At 36.3% G+C, this 22,966-nt stretch overlaps 1 protein-coding gene across 1 annotated transcript; it reads left to right on the top strand.

Moving 5' to 3' along the window:
- Nucleotides 1-615: 615 nt before the first annotated feature.
- LOC123558784 (glutamate--cysteine ligase regulatory subunit-like) lies at nucleotides 616-22,006 on the top strand. The gene is made up of 7 exons (XM_045350649.2): nucleotides 616-1,097; nucleotides 5,666-5,731; nucleotides 8,127-8,208; nucleotides 11,642-11,707; nucleotides 12,988-13,187; nucleotides 13,961-14,075; nucleotides 17,773-22,006. The coding sequence occupies exons 1-7, from the start codon at nucleotides 984-986 to the stop codon at nucleotides 17,964-17,966; spliced, it is 837 nt and encodes a 278-aa protein (XP_045206584.2). The 5' UTR covers nucleotides 616-983; the 3' UTR covers nucleotides 17,967-22,006.
- The last annotated feature ends 960 nt before the right edge of the window (nucleotides 22,007-22,966 follow it).

The raw sequence follows: 22,966 nt of genomic DNA, 5'->3' as shown, positions 1-22,966 counted from the left end.
GTCGCTGAGGCTCCCTCTTTAGCATCGTTCAAGAGAGAGCTGTCTTCTCAGCCATTCTAAGGGATCAGTATGCATTTCTGATACACCTCAAATGACGAGGGAGCACTACGTACGGGACCTTGGGTTCTGATAGCGCCACGCAAGCCGGGCTGGTCACTCAGATGGGAAGTATCAGAAGGCACTTCTCGATCATGCTTTTATTTTCTTACTTTACTTTTTGAAACACATCCTTGACCGTTTCTGTTTTCTTACTGTATTAGACTTTACTTCATTTTGTTATTTCTTAATTGTTGTCTTTTCTTGCGCACCGTCAAGTCATGGTCAAAGTTGACAGTTTGACGTACAAATTGTAGACAGACAGAAAAACTAACACATTTTATTGAAAATTAGTTAGATAGAAAATACCTAACTTTGAACGTTCAATATTGATATTGATACGTTACTGCCATGCGTGGGGGTTAGTGAAGGTAATCATAAATATGTAATTTATATGATATATTAAATGTGTAATGAATGATGTGATCTAGAACATAATTGGCGAAAATAGTACAGGCCTACATGTCAGAAATTAGGACATGTTCTAGAACTGTTAATACAAATAAATGTTAACAACTTCTGGAATATTCTGACATTTTATCTACCAGACGTTCTAGTTTTGTTTATGTTAAAAGACCTTCATTTTTAGTTTTGCTAAAATACTTGAAAATACGGTTGGAAGTGTAAATTTACTGCATAAAAATAGCTTAGATTTCTCTAACATTGTTGAAGATCGATAATATTACCAGAAATAATTGTGTGGATGGATAATATTTTATCATCTAAATACTTTGTTTCATTTTGGTTGTACTACTGCAAATATTATACAAGTGTACTAACGTATATACATGTGTAGATTTTTGTTATCAATATGATTCGGCTGAAGTACCAATAGTAAAGCATACACGAACTATTTAGCTCAATATCGACCTCCGTAACAACACAAAATGGCGGACGAAATCCCTGTGATACCGAAAGCAGGAACTTTAGTGATAAATAGCGGGAATATAGTAAACTGGAACAGATTAAAAAGAAAACTGTCACAAACACCGACAGATGAGGTAGTGTCACATTTGCATATTCTGTCAATAAGGTTGTCAGGATCTTGTTATTTCGTAAAACTTGTTCAAACTTCATTGACAGTTGCTGAAGAAATGCCGAGCACCTGTTGCAATTAAAAATTAATTACTTATATGGAAACAAACCTGTCATTATTTTCAATACATTGCGCGTTAAAAATAGTGAGTGTTACATAAAGAAATAGATTTTTCGCCATGTCTTATCCAAACTTGTTAAACATTATTAGGGTTTTGCAAGTTTTCTTAATTAAAGGGAGGTAATTTTGCAGTAAAATAATCATGACATTGCAGAATGAAACTATTTCATGTGGGTGACACAGCAGTTTTTGGTTCAGTTGATTTATGATTCTTTAATTTTGCATAGTTACAAAGTGTGTATTTAACATTTTTAAACATGAATTGAACCGTATTGATAGTCTATAATAAAATAAGACCTGACATAACATAAATTTTTGACAGTTTTATATATAAATAATCAATGCGAATTATAAATAAGAATAAAAACGAATGTTGAAGGTTATCCAAGCATGAACACAACTAATAGTTTGGAATAAATGGTATGAAAGCAGTTGAACTGAAAATTATAGGTCTTGTAGGACACATCGACCTTTTTCTACACTAGCTAAAACAGTTCAGCTTCCTAGATGTTAATTATAATTATATTTAACAGTTTTGGATATCAGAGCTGAAATGAACCCCATATTGAACCTAACCACAAATTGTGCTAAAAGTCTGTCAAACTTTAATTTTACAAATTCAAATGCCACAGACTTGCCTTTGTTTTAATTTATCTTCAGTCCATTCTTTTTTGGCAGTGGCTACGATTACGGTACCGTAAACCTAGCCTCCGGTTCTAGGATTACGGAAGTTCCGTATTCCCAGACAACCCTACGAGGATAGGCTAGGATTACGGAAATAGGTTAGGACATGCACAAATGATGTTGTAAACTTACTTATTTCACTGAAAATAGCGATTTTTTCATGCCTACAGTATTACATGTATTTCGAGTTATCGATCCGCCATTTTGGGTTAGTATAATCTTAAACGATATATTAATGGCGGCGCGTGGAAATATTATAGAAATATGAGGGTTAAAGTTAGATTAAAAAATATTTTATACTTTATATTTTATGAGTTTAGTTTGCTTGTCACTCGAGTTTTCCGCGAAGAAACAGGAGAAATCAACACCCGTATACATACGTTTTTCTTTCCAAAATCATACTAAATATAAATTATTTTTGTTTGGAAATTGACAGACAAACATAGAATTATATTCTTAATGATAGCTCAAAAGGATTTTAAAAAATATTTTATACTTCAAAATTTTATGATTTGATTTTGCTTAGCTTGTCAACTTTAATTTCCATATTCAGCGAACAACTGTATTACTCAGCATGTCCTATTTTAAAGAAAAATATTTACAAACATCTTTATGCTATTCTTTATGATGTTTTATCCGAAATCGCCTATCCTCACTAGATTTTACGGAAATTCCGTAATCTAAATTAGTGATTACGTTACCGTTCGTACCTCCTCTTTTTCGTATTCTCAAAAGACCGATTAATTTAAAAACATACCATTTAAGAATGAGTTATACACAAAAAGTTCAAATGCGTACCTCTGTCTGCAATATTTTGCCTGCCATTGCAGTTGTAGGGTGATTAAGGTACACTCTTCATTTTGAAAACAAATTTAGCAGTAAAGAATCTTTATTTATGGAATTTTTTGTGAATTTAAACATTCTGTGGTATGATTTTATAAATTTTGTAAAAATTCCTACAGTACATATTTAAGTCAGTTAAATTCATTAAAAAAAGAAGATTTGATCTTGAAGTTCGTAAGTAACCATGTGCTATGAACTTCACATGACATCATCAGTTTTGCACAGGAGTCCGTGTGCAGATATAGCAGTTTGACCTGGTTAGGTAATGGGGTTACGTCATGACTATCAGAGTATAAAAATAACGTTAGTTGAGTTCTGGCAGCCAGAACTATTTCTATACATGCTATATATCATATGTTGATCTACAGATCATATGAACGGCCAAACATAAATCATATTGCGATATATTATTTAGTGTATGGCATAAAATTTCATTTCTTGAACATTTGATATATTTCCACATAGACATTTAAATATCATATTGGCGGGAGACCGGGGAGTTTGACATCATGCGTGATGTCAGTTTCATGTATGAAGTTGCATTTAATGATATATCCAGTTTTACCATGATTACAAACAAATTTAAATCATTGATATAATAATTATAGGTATATTAGATGCGTATGGAATAAAAAGATTATTAGATTTGTAGTATGCGCTGTCTCATTCTTTCGATCGTGAAATATTGCGCTCCTAACTCATGCATATTTGTAGATATAAATGTAATAACCTGTAAATGCGTTATAGAAAAAATTCTGTTATATACACACTGTTACACATTTTTAATTTGTCATTTAGGAGGTATAGGGAAGCAACATTTATAAGTTCTTTTTCAGTAAACATGGGTTTGAAACTTTGAAAAAAATGAAATTTGTACGCCATTTGTAGCTTAAATGATCTGTGTTCTTTCAGCAAATTTTGCCATTCACAGAATTTATTTTTTATTTTATTTGTGGTTGTTCCCTGGCAAAATCACTTGGAACAGCTCCATGACACTGAGCACAGGTAATGTTATAAATAGAGGAATCAGTGTACTGGTCCAGGGCTAATATCAGTGACTGTGTTTTCTTGCATGCCAGACAGGACTTTCCCAGGTTTTCGTCTGTGCTAGAAAAACTTGTCTTACACCCCGCTGTGTAAGATAACTCACATGCTGTAATTAATGAATGAATGCGTAAATTCATGTATATACGCTACTTTAAAAAAAAAATGATGCTGAAGAAAACAAAAGCATTTGTTTTACTTACTTAATTTCTTTTATTGATTGGTTGATTGAAGAATACAGTATGCAAGAAAAAGGATCTATCACTAGTTGAAGGTGAAGGTGTCAATGGAAATATTTGGCTCTTGGGTAACTGTTTTGCTGTAATTCGGCAGAGCCTTTTTACTGCGTAAACAATTATGCTTGAGCCAGATATTTCCATCCACACCTTCAGCCAGTGATATATTCTTACATGGTTTGAGTTCCGGCTTAATTAAAAAGTAATTTGAGCCGTGCCATGAGAAAACCAACATAGTGGGTATGCGACCAGCATGGATCCAGACCAGCCTGCGCATCCGCGCAGTCTGGTCAGGCTCCATGCTGTTCGCTTTTAAAGCCTATTAGAATTGGAGAAACTATTAGCGAACAGCATAGATCCTGACCAGACTGCGCGGATGCGCAGGCTGGTCTGGATCCATGCTGGTCGCATACCCACTATGTTGGTTTTCCCATGGCACGGCTCATTTATATGTTATAAAGTAGTCAGGTAAATAACAGTCTTACTGTCTAGGTTCTGCCACTCTGTAAATTTACTTGGAGCTATGAATTTGTTTCAGCTGAAAAAGGCTCAATGAATCCTCTTTAAAGTGGTTGTTAGAATGAGGCTTTTTTTTCTAACATAAAAAATTCTTAACTTGTTGATTTTGCATCGGAAGTGGACCCGGGCAATGACAAGTTAATTGTATGGCTGTGAGTTCAGTGTATTAGGATTTTAGGTAGATTGATTGACACATCTTTAAAAAAATTATAAATGCATTGTTATTAGTAGAGGGTTGAGGGTGTCACATGTTTTGTGTGCTATATTGTATAACATTGGATTGGATACCCGGTACATTGTTTGATTGAAAAGATTTATTAACTGAGTGGTGATAGTAGGTTTACAATATTGAAGTATATTGTCAGATCTATCAATTTCCAGTAAGTGTAACATTTTAAGTCAATTCTTAAGACTATATATTGGAAGAATATTCTATTGATGCATTGTTGCCCTTATATTAAGGCAGATTGGCAGATTATAAGATTAGTATGAAATAATATCATGAATATCTGTCAAAAAATAGAGCAATTTTAAGTAATGTAATGGTAGAAAAACACCACATTTTAGCATATTTATAGGAGCATCATCTAAGTTTAGGTTATGAGGACAAAGTAGATATCTTGAACGATTTTGAATAATCAGCCTCCAGCTCCACCCCCCTCTCCACCACCTTTGCCAACTGTCCCTTGATCTTCCCATTGCAATAGGCTGCTAAAATTAGGTTATATAAAGCAGTGATAGAATATATTTTTAAGGATGGCCAAGACTACTTGACTACTTTATTTGACATTATGACGTACATAGATTTAAAATGAATTTTCCTTAATCTTTTTGTTTCGGTGTCTAGCAAAAGAGGGACAAGGCTGTTCATAACACCCCCTCCCTCTCCCCTTAACCCCACCCTGCTTCCTGCTTCAATATTCTTGTAACTCACGTTATGACTGGTAGGTACAGGAAACTTGTATTAATTTTGATATCTCCAGAGAATCACAGATACCGGTACTTATTAGGTAAAATGCCGAATAGATTTTTGTTATTTGAAGCTTTATGATATATACGTTGTCTTATTGTCTTTTATCATTTGCAGATCAGTGAATGTGTGAGTTCAACATTACAATCATTCCTGGCATCTGCAGACAAAAATGAGTTACAGGTTTGTTCAGTTTCTCTTCATTGATTATTTGGCTTGGAATTTTATGAGTTAAAGATATTACAGCCTTGCTCTATTGTGTTGGTCATTTTGTCGATGCAGGAGATCAAGATGTGTTGTATTATCAACAGTTAAACTGATGTTGACGTTTACCTTGCTAAATTTCTATAATGAACTTGTCCATTGCCCAATTTTGACAGAACCATAATCTGTTGAAAGGGGTGCTTACCAAAAAGATACTGAATGAATGGCGAACAGTGCAGATCTTGATCAGACCGCACCAACACGTAGGCTGATCATAATCTACAAAGGTAGCAAAGGAAGAGTCATTCGTGTCCAGCAGGGTCAAGAAATGACTTGCTTTAAGCAGACAAATGGTGAACTTTCCAAAATTGACAGTGTTGTTTTATTTCCAACTTGGTCATTAAACAGCTACCTGCATTACGAAGCTAAATTGTGTCCCTCTGTTGACAGGAATTAGAAAAACAGAGACCTCTATAGAAATTAGAATATCATGACATCAGTTATGGTGACTAAATTGCTCATGATGTCCGAGTCATTTCTTCTTTTTTATCACAAGGATATGAAAATGGTAATAAACCATGAATTGCAGTTCATCATTTAGATGCTAGGATATTGAACCACTTGGGTAAATGTCCCTATGGCTCAGTTTCTCTGAACAAGCTGAAGATGCAGTATAATTATTTCAAGAGAGTTAACCTAGATTTGAAGAGAGTAAATTATTAAAAAATGCACTTTAGTTGTGTGTAGTTTGATTCTGAAAGGCTTTATATTGAAAATAATCGCGAAAATTATGTAGAGCTGTTGGACTCACCCATGTGTCGGAATCCCAGTTTGGTTAAGTTTTTGCATGTAAGCCGGTGTTACAGTAACCACTTGTAGGAATGGATGGAAACTTCACACATTTATTTAATGTGAAGAACTGACTTACAATTGCTCAGGTTCCATAACTCTGTTTTGCTTTTTTACAGTATACCGATACTGACCCTTTTTAGCTCGACTATTCATAGAATAGTAGAGCTATTGGACTCGTCCATGCGTCGGCGTCCACGTCGGCGTCCGCGTCCGCGTCGGCGTCCGCGTCCCGATTTGGTTAAGTTTTTGTATGTAAGCTGGTATCTCAGCAACCACTTGTGGGAATGGAATGAAACTTCACACACTTATTTACTGTGATAAACTGACTTACATTGCACAGGTTCCATAACTCTGTTTTGCTTTTTTACAAAACTATGCCCCTTTTTCGACTTAGATATTTTTGGTTAAGGTTTTGTATGTAAGCTGGTATCTCAGTAACCACTTGTGGGAATGGATTGAAACTTCACACACTTATTTACTGTGATAAACTGACTTACATTGCACAGGGTCCATAACTCTATTTTGCTTTTTTACAAAATTATGCCCCTTTTTCCACTTACAATTTTTTGGTTAAGGTTTTGTATGTAAGCTGGTATCTCAGTACTCACTAATGGGAATGGATTGAAACTTCACACACTTGTTCACTGTCATGATCTGACATGCACAAAGCAGGTCCTATAACTTTATTTTGCTTTTTTACAAAATTATGCCCCTTTTTCAACATAGAAATTTTTGGTTAAGTTTTTGTATGTAAGCTGGTATCTCAGTATCCACTAATGGGAATGGATTGAAACTTAACACACTAGTTCACTGTCATGATATGACCTGCAGTGCAAAGGGTCAATAACTCAACTTTGCATTTTACAAAATTATGCCCCTTTTTCAACTTAGGATTTTCGGGTTAAATTCTTATATGTAAGCTGGTATCTCAGTACCCACTAATGGGAATGGATTGAAACTTCATACCTTGTTCACTATCATGAGCTGATAAGCATTATGCAGGTTCCATAACCCTATTTTACTTATTTACTAAATTATGCCCCTTTTTCGACTTCCGTATTCATTCAAGCGACAAGGCTGTTGAATAGTCGAGCGTTGCTGTCCTCCGACAGCTCTTGTTCTACTTACATTTATTGAATTGACAAGGCTGTTAAATAGTCAAGTTTTGCTGTCCTCAGACTGCCCTTGTTCATGTTAGAATTCAGAATGTGATTGTCCGTGGCCGAGTGGTTAAGGTCGCTGACTTCAAATCACTTGCCCCTCATCGATGTGGGTTCGAGCCTCACTCGGGGCGTTGAATTCTGCATGTGAGGAAGCCATCCAGCTGGCTTACGGAAGGTTGGTGGTTCTACCCAGGTGCCCGCTCTTGATGAAATAATGCACGGAGGGGCACCTGGGGTCTTCCTCCACCATTAAAGCTGGAAAGTCGCCATATGACCTATCATGTGTCGGTGCGACGTTAAATCAAAAAAAAAAAAAAAAAAAAAAGAATGTGATTGACTTTTATTGTATTTTATTTCAGTATGTGACAGACCTCAATTGTGTTCATCAGAAATTTAAGGAGACAATTCCTAGTAGTGAAAGAGGGGACTTTAAACTTACAGGTTAGTTAGTTTTACAAAAGAATTGTGATTTCCATGTAAACTTCATCTTTTTATTAGCTCACCTGAGCCAAAGACTCATGGTGAGCTCCATCGTTCGTTGTGCGTCGTGCGTCTTGTGTCCGTCAACATTTTCTTTTTGAAAACCACTGGGCAGAATTACACCAAACTTCACAGGAGTGATCCTAGGGTGGTCCCCTTTCAAATTGTTCAAATAATTGAATTCCATGCAGAACTCTGGTTGCCATGGCAACCAAAAGGAAAAGCTTTAAAAATCTTCTTGTTCAAAACGGCAAAGCATAGAGCCTTGATATTTGGCATGTGATATCATCTTAATATGGTCCTCTATCAAGATTGTTCAAATTGTGCCCCTGGGGTGAAAAGAGGCCCTGTCCCGGCGGGTCTCAAGTTTCACATAGACATATAGGGAAAAAAAATTAAAGATCTTCTTGTCTGAAAGTTCAAGGCCTAGGCCTTTGATATTTGGTATGTAGCATTGCCTGGTGGATCTCTAACAAGTATGTTCAAACTATGCCCCTGGGTTGAAAAGAGGCCCGGCCCTGGGGGTCATTTGTTATAATTATGAGTTATATAGGAAAAAACATTTCAAAAATTATCAGATCATAGTTCTTAGACTGTTAAGTTATAATTACCTGATGATCCCAAGCAATAAGAGATCACTTGACTGTTACCTTGGCCTACTTGTTTTTTTAAGATACAGCCTTGAAATTTGGATGACATGTACAGTTTTGTACACCAATCTTAAAACTGACTTTCAGTGACCATGAATGTGACCTACCTTCTTAATATTTTAGCATCAGTTTGCCATTTGAAACATGTGGCTCATATTACTCTGGTGAGCGATCCAGGGTCATCATGAGCCTCTTATTTGATGGAAATGGGAAGAGACAAGATGAGATAAAGTACATTAATTAAATGTTGGCAACACGTGTAACGTTGCGACTTGGTTTGGTGGACTTTTGAAACAATAAAATAATTTGGCTGCTACGTCCTAACTTGAACATGTTTTATGTCAGAAAATTAATATTTTGTACATGATACTGTGAATGTAAGTGGATTTTGAGGAAAAATATGTTAGACCTTCCTTGAATTATGTCTATTAGGAAACTGGTCCTCCCCCCTCCCCCATCTCTGTAACCCTGTCGCTCTTGTTTTACAAAGATTGTTCACATTATTTGACATGTAATAAAACATTGCTGGTACCTGGCCTGACTAGCTTCCATTATATGCTTGGTACATATTGAAGCTGTGAAACTCTGGTGAGGGATCACAATTCTGCATGATCCTCTTGTGTCTGTAGGCTAGCACTCTACTGCTTCCAGTAGTCAGAAGAATATAAAGTCAGTCACTTCTCTTTGTGCCAAAAGTTATAAAATTGAACTTTGAAACCAGTATTGGAAGCTGCACTGCCATTGGTCAACAAAACTGAATTTTGAAACCAGTCTTGGAATGCTGCATTGCCATTGGTCAATTTCAAATTTTATCTCAGAATAAACGAATCTTCTTCTTCTTCTTCCTGGTAATACGCAGGGCTCACTCTGGAGCATCGTCGCGTATGAAAAGACTATGTACAAGGTCATTGTGAGATGAGCAACAGTGCAGGATAAAAAAAGGTAAAAGCAGTTAAAATCCCTGTACATAGAGCTAGCGGCGACAACTGGCAAGCCCTGCCTTGAAAGTGTCCAAGGTCTGGGCTGCGACGACGCGCTCTGGCAGCTGGTTCCACAATCGGATGCCGGCTGGAAAGAAGGAGTGTCTGTAAGTGTCTTGCCAGTTGTCGCCGCTAGCTCTATGTACAGGGATTTTAACTGCTTTTACCTTTTTGAGTCGGCTAAAGGCTGAAAGGCTTTTGACGAGTCCTTGCTATCCAACGATTCTCTAAATGGACCAAATAACACAGTGAAGGGATGTAGTTCCATTAGATTTCTCAAACTTCAAACAGTTCACTGCATGAATGTTAATGAAAGTTAAGTTGAGTCAATTCCCTTTGCTATGACCAATATACGATGTAATCTGTCATATTTATGACTTGTAATTGTGCAATTCTCGAATGTAACTCATTAAGCATAAATGTGCATTTTAAGAATTGCGCAGGCTTACAAAGCTTGGGTAACATCCAGCGAAAGACAAAAAATAGTTCCACAGGGCTCCAGATAAGATGCGTATTAGCGTAAATTACGTATAGAAATAATGCAAATACGCATGTCTAATAATTTCTAAGCGTATAAAAACGTATATAAAATTACAGAAACGCACACAATGCTTTTTTAAAAACAAAATCTGAATCGTCTGGATGCGTTAGGTAACATAGCCGATCAGCCTTAATTCTCCCACATTGAACGTAAACACGCATCGTATGATTTCTATAAACTTTGCGTGGGTTGAATTTTGCAGTCGGTAAACGGATAAATTATCGGAAGAAGAAGCTGTTACTGGTTTGTTTAGTTACTACTGATATTAAAAATGATTTTAATTCTTATTTTTCGAGAAATAAACAAATCGGCGAAACATTAAATTGTATTTTCTTGTAGTTTTTGAAATCGAAAGTAGATCGTCTATGTTTGGCTGCTTTCACGAAACGAAATAACTTTTTATGAAAAGATTTAAATAAGAGGTAATTTAACCGTAAACTTCAATGTCAGGTACTGCCAATTGCTGCTAAATGTCTTCGTATCATCACAATTTGTAAAATATATTGTTCAAACTGGAGAAAAGTGTAATCGTATCCGGATATAATATTTTGGGTAAATATCGAGCTGTGTTATGAAATTTTAAGAAAAAACTAAAAACAAACTGAAACTGGTAGACTATACTGTCAGTACATCAATTATTAGCCGACTCAGGCCATTCAGGCCTTTGATTTTATCCTGCATTGTTGCTCATCTCACAATGACCTTGTACATAGTCTTTTCATACGCGACGATGCTCCAGAGTGAGCCCTGCGTATTACCAGGAAGAAGAAGAAGAACAAGTCTTTACGGATGTCTACTAGGCCGTGTGTAATGCGGTACATCATCACCAGTCTACTGTCTGATCTTCTTTGTTGTAAAGAATCCCAGCCAAGGTTCGATATCATCTGGCTGGTGCTGCTGGTGGTCTTGTTATCCCCCATCACAAACCTGGCTGCTCTGCGCTGGACCGCTTCCAGTTGCTGGATGTTTCTGCTGGTATGAGGGTCCCAGGCGGCTGAAGCATATTCAATTACCGGCTTCACCAGGCTGTTGTAACATTAGGCTTTGACTCCCTGTGGGCATCTTGAGAGGTTGCGTCGAAGGAAGCCAAGCGTATGGACCAAGCGTATGAATCAGAAGCTGAAGATCTGAGACTGGTCTCCAGACTTGTTTTTGTAACCTTGGTTCTCCAAAGTATTTAAAGCTGTGTTTTGATGTTTGGTATTGTGTTTGTGTATTTTCAGTGAAGATTTTCCTTTGCTCACTGCAGCATGTAAGCCCAGAAGCAGTTAAAGAGGCTGTTGAGAGAGGTAAATTGCATTCTTTTTCTTTCAATTATAAACATGACTGTTAAGTTCACAATTTGTATTAATATTTGATATTCTATTTTATAACATTATATTAATATTTATATAATGAGCGAGACAGCTTCTTTTTCATTTCAGGTTCAGAATGGTATTGAATCTAGTTGATATAAGCAAAATGATTTTCCTAGAGTCTGTGTATGATATAAGACATAATTACATATTTTTCATTTACTTACTGATACATAAAAGTGAAATGTATCTAGTAATCTTACAGTGAAAAATATGGCACCGTTAACACTTGAATACATACATTTATGAATTCATGAGTTTTGTACTCTTAACCCTTAGCCTACGGGTGGCAAGTGATTCTGCCCCTGCGATCAGTGCAGTCTGATCATGTTCTGCACTGTTCGCCATTCAGTCAGTATCTTTTTGGTAAGCACCCCTTTTGACAGTAAATGGTACTGTCCAAATTGAAAAATGGATAAGTTCATTATAGAAATTTAACAGGGTAAGGGTTAAAAAAAAAACCCTGAAGATCTCACTTCTGCTATAGAAATTATTCAACCAGCTGGCGTACTGAAGGTTCGTCTGCCGTTCTGGCCACTGTGCCCAATTGTTTCTGAAATACTGCCCGGAATAGCACCTAGGGTCTTTCTCCACCATCAAAAGCCGTAAATTGGCCATATTACTTATGATTGTGTTGGTGTGACATTAAACCAATCCTGCCCCCAACAAAAAAAAAAAGGCAGAGATTTACATTTCTGACAAAAAACATGGAACCTTCAATAAATGAGGATTTTATGCATGCCCTTGAACAGCCAATGTGTGTACAACTGGGTTACAATGTCCAGCTCTTACATTTACCACTAAAGAAAATACTGAATTCTGGTGTTCATACACTGAAGTACATTTCAACCTTCTGCTTGTACAGAAGTCATCTGCTGAAAAATTGTTGAAAAAGATGTTATACCCGGACACAAACACACACTTATAAGTCATCTGTTAAAATTAAATGCAATGGTTTTAGGTTGAAAGCTTCCAAATTGTCTAACATATGACAACTACACCAAGGAACAAGACATTCAATTTTCAGGAAGAAAAACACATCAAAGTCATATACATAGAAGTAATATAGTTTTGGCAAATATGTATTTATTTAGGGTATGAATTCATGGATTTTTCATTGGCATTAACATTTTTTTTTTCGATTGACTCTACTACTAAATCTATGAAAATTAATCTACAACAAAAACATTTAAAGTTTTCAATTTACATTTCAGCATTAACAGAGTTAGATGTGAAATTTATAGAGACCGCCCTACTTGCATTCCCGGAGATAGAAAATGAGGATGTTACCCTGGAGATGATTCAACCATTCTGGAAGGTTCTTGAAGGCCTGGTTCACAGGGAGCTTGTATGGTCAATTGGCATGGCTGATCTTGATAAAACTTTACTTGAGGAATTGTATGAGTGGGCAGATGTATGTTTGTTGAATTAATTTAACCACACTTGTAAATATCAATTTTAGCTCGCCTGAGTGCAGAGTGCTCTAGGTGAGCTATTTTGATCATGCTGTGTCCGTCTTCATGTCTTGCATCATCTCTGATTGGAATGTTAATACTCTAGACTTCACAGTTTTTGTCCAGTCTAAAATAATCTAGGTCAGAATGTTTCCCTTAACAAACTCTTTAAGTTTTAATTGAAACTGGACCCTTTTGGGTTGAGAACTAGGTCACTAGGTCAAAAAATATAAATTTTGTGATGTTAAGACACTAGACACCACATTTTTGTGCCTGATCTATATAATAATTACATAAAATGTTTGTCTCTATAAAATAGCAGAAGTTTGAAACTGGCTTATCTTAGGTTAAAAACTAGGTCGCTAATAGAAATCATAGCAAAACCAATCTTCATGAAACTTCTCCAAATTATATGTTGTTATGAAATCTAGGTCAGGTTTGAAAATGATTTGCCTAATATGGAGAACAAGGTCAGATCATAGAAAACAGTACTGTTCTTTCTCTACAGGCCACATTTTCTACCTGATCATCATAACTGTTTTTCACTGTATGTTAAGAATTTTAGTTCAGAAAAACGCAGAATGACCCTAATGCCCTTGATTAAAATCCAGAAAGATGCTAATTGTTCTAAATAGCTTGTACTGTACTTAAATATCCTTGTTACATTAGGTTAAATTTTCAATTCCATTGTCAATTTGATTTATACTGAAGTTAGAGACTGTTTGATTTTCAGGTAAAGCCAGTAATAAATCAGGTGAATTTAGACTCGTGTTGTGTGATGCCAAAAGACCTTGTAGAGTATGCCAAACAGAAGGATATACAGCTTCTTACACATAATGATCCAAGAAGTAAGTGTTTAGCTGTCAATTTTTAACCCAAATTATCAGAGTATTTTATGTTTTATAGCCTAAGGGTTTATTCGTCAAAGAAAACTATGTCAATACAACACAACTTGTGCTTAATACAACCTCTAAATATTTAAGGTATTAATACATGAAAAGAGGTTATATGTCCACAGAAAAATTTCACGAGGGCATAGCCCAAGTGAATTATTCTGCGGGGAAGTATAATTGATTTTGAGTGTATAATTTTAAGTGAAAGACAATTTTTCTAAACATTATTATGTCTCACCCAGGAGACATATTGTTTTTGCCCTGTCCGTCTGTCCGTCCATCCGTCCGTCCGTCACACTTCATTTCCGAGCAATAACTGGAGAACCATTTGACCTAGAACCTTCAAACTTCATAGGGTTGTAGGGCTGCTAGAGTAGACGACCCCTATTTTTTTGGGGGTCACTCCGTTAAAGGTCAAGGTCACGTGGGGCCGGAAAAATATGCGTCTTTGACGCAGGACGCACGGCAAAATGAATCACTGACCTACAATGTTGAAACTTAATAGGATGATTGGACATGCAGAGTAGATGACCCCTATTTATTTTGAGGTCACTTGATCAAAGGTCAAGGTCACAGGAGCCTGAACAGTGACTTGAGAACCACTAGGCCAAGAGTGTTGAAATTTAGCAGGATGACTGGACATGCCAAGTAGATAATCCCTGTTGCAGCCAACCATCAGTGTCTCTTTGACTTTCGCTCCTGACCCCTATTGACTTCTTGCCTATAGGACTTTGCATTGGGGGAGACATGCGCTTTTTCACAAAAGCATTTTCTAGTTTCAATTCTTATATGCCCTTTATCTAAAACTGCAGTAGAAGTGTAGTAGTATTCTTTCTTGATTGCAACAAAGACATTGACGTCATCGCACGATAACATGACATCATTTAAGTGTAAGCATGTTTTAACAGAAACAAGCTTATTAGTATAGAAAATCAGCTTACAGATGTCACCATTTTCTCATTTCATTTAAGCTCACACGCTTTACCCAATAGGGAGAGTACAGATCTATGGATCATGGGTCCGTGAATTGGATTCCCAGGCGAGGTGTATGTTTTCCGTGATGATTTTATTAAAGACATTGTGTCTGAAATCATTCCTTCTCCACCTCTTGTTTCATATGGAGAAGATGGCAGTTACTTGCAGAGAGCAAGTTTATACTGGTACAGAATCCAGGTACATTGCTTAGGTTCACTGCCTGCCATTACATAACTGAAATACTGTTGAAAAATAGCACTGAACCCGAACAAACACATTTAACTATAAACAGTAAAATAAACGGTGTTTACCACTTCTTTCATTTCTCATGGTTTGTCTTAACAGACAGGTATTTGTTTTCGAAATATATCAGCAGACCTGCCAGGCTGAGTGTTACAGGTACTTGCCCAAAGTTTGGGTGAAATTTTTCAGTATGTTCATTTCAACCAAGTTTGGCATCGAATGTATGACACTGAAAAATGGTGAAGTGGTTGAAAATAAAAGTTAAACGTTAGAATAATGTAAATTTTCCACTTTATTTCGAAAGTGTTTCAACCATTTACTACCTTCTGCACAACATTTGTGATTACATAAAAGAATATCTTGCAAAAACCTTATGTCTATATAAGTTTGTACCTCTAGTCGCTTTCAGGGTACTCACTTTGTACGGGTTTTGAGAGAAATTATTTTTCCCCTAAAATGTGTGGTTAAATCCCTAAGGTTGCTAAGTACAAATCACGTGTTATTCATTTCTCAGGATGTAAATTGACTTTTCATGTAGGTTTATGGAAGGTAAATCATTCTGTCTATCTATCGCTTTACTGGGATATTTCACCACCATTAAAAACTTGAAAGAAACATAACTGAATTGATGTGATGTAAAATATTACAAAGAATTAATAGAATATCACCAGAAATTTGAAGTTAATGTTTGCAGAGTTCATTATAAAGAAAAGACTTTTGAATTGGACACCTGAAATTTAAAGTTAATGCTTGCAGTTAAAGGAACGACTTTTGAATTGGACACCTGAAATTTAAAGTTAATGCTTGCAGTTAAAGGAAAGACTTTTGAATTGGACACCTGAAATTTAAAGTTAATGCTTGCAGTTAAAGGAAAGACTTTTGAATTGGACACCTGAAATTTAAAGTTAATGCTTGCAGTTAAAGGAAAGACTTCAAGTGGATGACCCGTATTGACTGTCAGCAAATTATGAATTCTTCGTATTCCGTTTCCTGTTTTGATCTATGGACCTCGGTTGTGAGTTTGATCCCCAGGCAGGGTGTATGTTCTCTGTGACAGTTTGGTAAATGGCATTATTTCTATGTCCTTGAAAACGTTCGTCCTCCGTCTCTGAATCATGTAGGAAAGTTGGCAGTTTCTTGCGGAGAATACTAGTAGGTTTGTACAGGTACAGAATCAAGGAATGCTGGTTAGATTAACTGCCCACTGTTATAAAACTGAAATACTGTTGAAAAACAGTGTTGAACCCAAAACAAACAGACAAATAAATACTTTTCATTTTTAAACAAATAACAAGGGTTCTTATCATGAGTTAATTTTATTATGCCCCCAAAGGGAGGCATATAGTTTTTGAACCGTCTGTCATTCTGTCAGTCTGTTGGTCTGTCAGTCTGTCCGCAATTTTCGTGTCCGGTCCATATCTTTGTCATCGATGGATGGATTTTCAAATAACTTGGCATGAATGTGTACCACAGTAAGACAACGTGTCACGCGCAAGACCCAGGTCCGTAGTTCAAAGGTCAAGGTCACACTGAGACGTTAAAGGTCATTTTTCATGATAGTGCATTCGTGTCCGGTCCATATCTTTGTCATCGATGGATGGATTTTCAAATAACTTGGCATGAATGTGTACCACAGTAAGACGACGTGTCACGCGCAAGACCCAGGTCCGTAGCTCAAAGGTCAAGGTCACACTTAGACGTTAAAGGTCATTTTTCATGATAGTGCATTCGTGTCCGGTCCATATCTTTGTCATCGATGGATGGATTTTCAAATAACTTGGCATGAATGTGTACCACAGTAAGATGACGTGTTGCGCGCAAGACCCAGGTCCGTAGCTCAAAGGTCAAGGTCACACTTAGATGTTAAAGGTCATTTTTCATGATAGTGCATTCGTGTCCGGTCCATATCTTTGTCATCCATGGATGGATTTTCAAATAACGTGGCATGAATGTGTACCACAGTAAGACGACGTGTCATGCGCAAGACCCAGGTCCGTAGCTCAAAGGTCAAGGTCACACTTAGACGTTAAAGGTCATATTTCATGATAGTGCATTTGTGTCCAGTCCATGTCTTTGTCATCCATGGATGAATTTTCAAATAACTTGGCATGAATGTGTACCACAGTAAGACGACGTGTCGCGCGCAAGACCCAGGTCCGTAGCTCAAAGGTCAGGGTCACACTTAGACGTTAAAGGTCATATTTCATGATAGTGCATTGATGGGCGTGTCCGGTCCATATCTTTGTCATTCATGCATGGATTTTAAAATTATTGGGCATGAATGTGTACCACAGTAAGACGACGTGTCGCACGCAAGACCCAGGTCCGTAGGTCAAAGGTCCTAAACTCTAACATCGGCCATAACTATTCATTCAAAGTGCCATCGGGGGCATGTGTCATCCTATGGAGACAGCTCTTGTTTTTTATATTTCAGCTGTTTTTTCATCCGAGACTTTACAAGAGGTTATTCGAGAAAACAGTACGGAGAAGGACAGTGGTAACTGGGATGCATTATGGGTACTACGTTATTCGGTTCTCATTAAAGATCGAGGCATCATCAAAGCTAAAGGATACCTTTTGAAAGCTGAGAAAGACATCAAGAAAAGAAAATGTCAAATGGAAGCATAACTGTGATATTTGAATTTATACGTGTGCGGGTCATGATATGTGGTGATTTTAGTTATATAGTCCCTTTTTGGTAGTTCTGCACATTCTGATCTAATCGTTTTCTACAATGTAGAAATTGATTTAACTCTAATTATTTCAATACTTCAGAGCATACTTGGAAAAATCGGCAACTAAAAATGATAAGGTATTGCGCTTGATTTTTTGCCAGAATGATTTTTAAAAATTTGGACTTCACAGAAGTTTTCATAATAGACAGCTATAGAAAAATCACAATTGTTATATCATTTTCATGAATTTTTTTTTCTACAATGTGGATTTGAATGAAACTCACTACAGTCATAAATAGAGTCTGTGTGCTTCGAGATTAAAGAGGTTCGCACTATACACGCAAGCTGTAAGATCTTATTTGGAATTATTTAACTTATCAGAGATTTGAATATTATATTCTGTCTTTAAAAAGATAGTTACATTGCCGTTTCACAGGTTGCCATTAATTTATATAACGATTTTCATTTTAGTATGTCGAGTCCATACTTCATTCTACTTTATCCGGATAAATGACATTTTGCCTCTACTTCCAGTTTATTTAACATGCAGAACTACCTTAAGTATCTATTGAAAACTTCCGTAAAGTAGAACCTATTTTAATTAGAAGGATACTGTGAAATCATTGATTTTCATAGGAACAGAATTTCATGGTTTTGGGACAAATAATGCCTTAGATCTTTCTCAGCCATCAAAGCTGGAAAATGGACATAGGACCAATAATTTTGTCGGTGTGAACCATAATTGGGTCGGTGCGATGATCAACTCGACAAAAACAAAAATGAAATCCACAAAAAGAAGTCCCTTATGAATATCAATGATTTTACCTTCTGTAGACATCATCTTTTACATTTAGTTGCAGTTTGGAGTTAAGAGTTCTAACTTTCAGATTAATACAGCTTTCTTCATTGGCACTGGTATCAAAAATATTATAAGTTAAAATTTTGAAGGATGTTCAGATATTTGTTATTCTAAACTTAGACATTTTTTATTTCTAAACTGATACCATCCTGCCTGATTTCCTGAATGTGAACTCCAACTTTGAATTGAATGCTTTAATTTGAACTTGGATAGTTTGTTTGTTATGTTTTTTTGTTGTTTTTTTTTCTTTAAATGTACACTCGTACATACATTAAAAACACCGGCTATTTAACCTCCCTACTATAAAACATGCTTTTATAAAGATCACTACTTTTTTTCCCTGTTTAATCAGAAAAATAGTGAAATTTACCTGTGTTGGGAAATCACCTGTTAGCAAAGAGGACTTGTGATATTTACAAGCTGGTTCTTTAATATGTATGTGTGTAATTGCTTACTTCAGGTGCTCTGTTTAAGAGTGATTTATGGGAACAATACATTTCTTAGCTTGTCTATACAAAGTTGTTCTACTCTACCTGGCGTGCTTGTCCTTTCATTTTCCATATTTTGGTTAAATTTCAGATGTACTTTCTCTTTATCTCTGTTACTTGATGATGGATTTATTTCTTAAAATAGATATTCATCATCATCACCCATACAACATGACACAAGGCCATAACTCCGTTTTTAATATTGCATGAATTATGTCCCTTTTTTACTTAGAATTTCTGATTAATTTTGTTACACTTTCACTATATCTCTGTTATTTCTGAATGGATTTGATTTAACCTTAAAGCAAAGCCTGCCCGTTTAGCTTAGTAGGGAGAGTGTCTCATCTGAAATCACTAGTCCTCCATCTCTGATTGTGGGGAAGTTGGCATTTACTTGCTGAGAACAGGTTTGTTCTGCTACAGAATCCAGGAACACCGGTTAGGTTTACTGCCAGCTGTTACCTAACTGAAATACTGTTAAAAAATAGTGTTAAACCCAACACAAACAAACTTTGGTAATTAAGCTGCAATTTGTTAAAAAAAAAAAACCCTATCATTTAGTGGATGAAACTCGAATGATTTTACACAGTCACATGCTCTCAATACATATAGTTTGCAGAGAGTTTACATACTGCTTGCCATGGATAGAATATCTTAAACATTTTTGAAAATTCCTTTGGACTTATTAAAGCTTAACTACAAAGGATTAATGATGTTAAATACACTTCTTGATTGTATATTTTGTTGTTTGTATTTATATTTAAGAATATCAAAATGTTAGAAAGGCCAGCTGCTACACCATTGTCAAATGTGTTGTTATTTTTATTAAGACGATATTGTTAAGTTTTCTTTGTTCACAGACTATATTTATGTAGATAGATGTTGTAAGCAGATTTTTATTGTTTTATGTATATTTAGTTACAATAGTGCCGATGTTTTTCCACTAAGGAGATAGTTATTTCAGTTTCCAAGTAACGGCAATTATACATTGAAATTCTAAATATATTAGCAAGTCATGCAACTGGTATTTGAAACTTATGACAAGCTGTTTCTGGTTTTTAACTTGACTATTCAAAGAATAAGAAGGGCTACTGTACTCACCTTGGCATCAGCATCAGCATTGCATTCAGTTTTAAGGCTTCACTGTATATTCTGAACTTCTACCTCTATAATCATCAAACTTCACACAAGAGATGATCTTGGTATGGGCAGATATTGATAATTTAGGGCCAGGTATCCTAAAGGTCAGGGTCACATGGGCCAAATGTTGTAGCTGTGCTGCAAGAGTCTTGATTTCACTGTATCATCTCAACTAATGTCTTATCATCATCAGACTTCATACCGGTATAAAGGCTGATCTTAGTAGTTAGGTTTGGGTCAGGTATCTTAAAGGTCAGGTACATTGGGGATTGGGTCAAGTACTGGTTAGGTTAACTGCCCGCCGTTACATGTCTGAAATACTGTTGAAAAACTACGTTAAACCCAAAACAAATAAACAAACCTAAATAAAAGTACATCTATGTACATTTTTTGAATAACTTATATCCCATTTTGTTTCTTTCTGTTCACACACCTTCATTTTACACCCTGACCTTTCCCATACCCTACACCCGGTCAGGATAAAATATCCCTTACAGTTTCAAAGTACATTGTATCCCCGATACCATGCCCCCATTCCTTATGCTGTATCTCATTATTTCTTAGATGCTGTCATAATGCTGTGTCCAACCCCAATGAAAATAATATTTCACACACAAATAATATCATCTTGGTGAACAGTTTCAGATAGTCGAGCCCACTGCCCGTCAGACAGCTCTTGAAGTAAGGAGCTATTTGTGAAGAAAAACTTGAACCTTTAGCCTGCTAAAATGAACAGACCCATCATTCAATTTTGGCAGTACCATTTGTTATTTGAAGGGATGTTCAATGAAAAATTATTGATTGAATAGCAAACAGTGCAGACCATGATCAGCTTGCATGGATGTGCATGCTGATCTTGGTCTGCTCTGGTCGCAAAGGCAGAAACATTAGCTGCTAGCAGGTTAAAGGTTAATAATGCTGCATTGTTTTAAAATCTGTTTAATTGATATTTAGTAAACTTTATGATGTATTATGTATCTATTTTATCTTTTTTTTTATCGTATAATTTTGCGATGCATTAGATAGGGTGCATGCTGATTGCATGTGTTATACTTGTATACTTTTTTATGTGGTAATAATGTATTTAGGGATTATTACACATTCATAACTACTTTACTTTAACAGATTTTTTATGATTTATTTTGTAAAACAAGAAAATTCTGGGTTGTATAACTTTATATAGTTAAGATAACATGAGCCCGCGCCATGAGAAAACCAGCATAGTGGCTTTGCGACCAGCATGGATCCAGACCAGCCTGCGCATCCGTGCAGTTTGGTCAGGATGCATGCTGTTCGCTGAGGGTTTCTCTAATTGCTATAGGCTTTGAAAGCGAAGAGTGTGGATCCTGACCAGACTGCGCGGATGCGCAGGCTGGTCTGGATCCATGTTGGTCGCAAAACCACTGTGTTGGTTTTCTCATGGCAAGGCTAAATAACATGACCAAATTTGATAGACATTATACTGTACCATATAAATTTTTAATTGCAATAAACGCATTAACATTGTATGCCTGTTTTTATATACACCTTTCTTTATCTGCATAAGACAGAATCCTATACTTTTAAGCAGGCCAAGTAACTGAAGTGGAGACTCAAACTGGAAGTGAGCAGAATGTCCTGTTACTGGGATGGCAGGGATGAGTGATGTCATTTTTAGCTCACCTGTCATATAGTGACAGGCTGAGCTTTTGTGATGGCCCTTCGTCCATCGTCCGTCCGTCCGTCCATCCACAGTTTCCTTGTGAACACATTAGAGACAACATTTTGTATTTGATTTTAATCAAACTTGCACACAACTTGTATGGGCATAATATCTCGGATCCTTTCGAAAACTGGCCAGATCCCATCATGGGTTCTAGAGTTGTGGCCCCTTAAAGGGCCAAAATTTGCCTTTTTGGCTTGTGAACACAATACAGACCACATTTTGCTATCAACTTTAATCAAACTTGCACATAACTTGTATTGGCATAATATCTCGGTTCCTTTCGAAAACTGGCCAGATCCCATCATGGGTTTAGAGTTATGACCCCTCAAAGGGCCAAAATATGCTATTTTGGGCTTGTGAACACGATACAGACCACATTTTGCGATCAACTTTAATCAAACTTGCACACAAATTGGATTGGCATAATATCTTGGTTCCTTTCGAAAACTGGCCAGATCCCAACATTGGTTGCAGAGTTATGGCCCCTTAAAAGGCCAAAATTTGCTATTTTGGCTTGTGCAGCCATATAGAGAATTCATATATGGTTTGATATGATACAAACTTGCAATATATCTTCAACAAAAATAAATTTTGGATTCCATGAAGAATTTGTCAGATCCAGTCATATGTTGCGGAGTTGTGACCCCTGTTTGACCCTTAAAAGAGCCAAAATTAAGTAATTTTTACCTTGTGAACACAATAGAAGTGACATTTTATATTTGATTTTAACCACACTTACACACAACTCAAGTCACAATAAG

The sequence above is a fragment of the Mercenaria mercenaria genome, chromosome 15 (genome assembly GCF_021730395.1).
Source record: "Mercenaria mercenaria strain notata chromosome 15, MADL_Memer_1, whole genome shotgun sequence".
In the NCBI taxonomy this organism is placed as follows: Eukaryota; Metazoa; Mollusca; class Bivalvia; order Venerida; family Veneridae; genus Mercenaria; species Mercenaria mercenaria.
The sequence above is the reverse complement of the archived record's forward strand: the minus strand, read 5'-3'. Positions and strand labels throughout refer to the sequence as shown.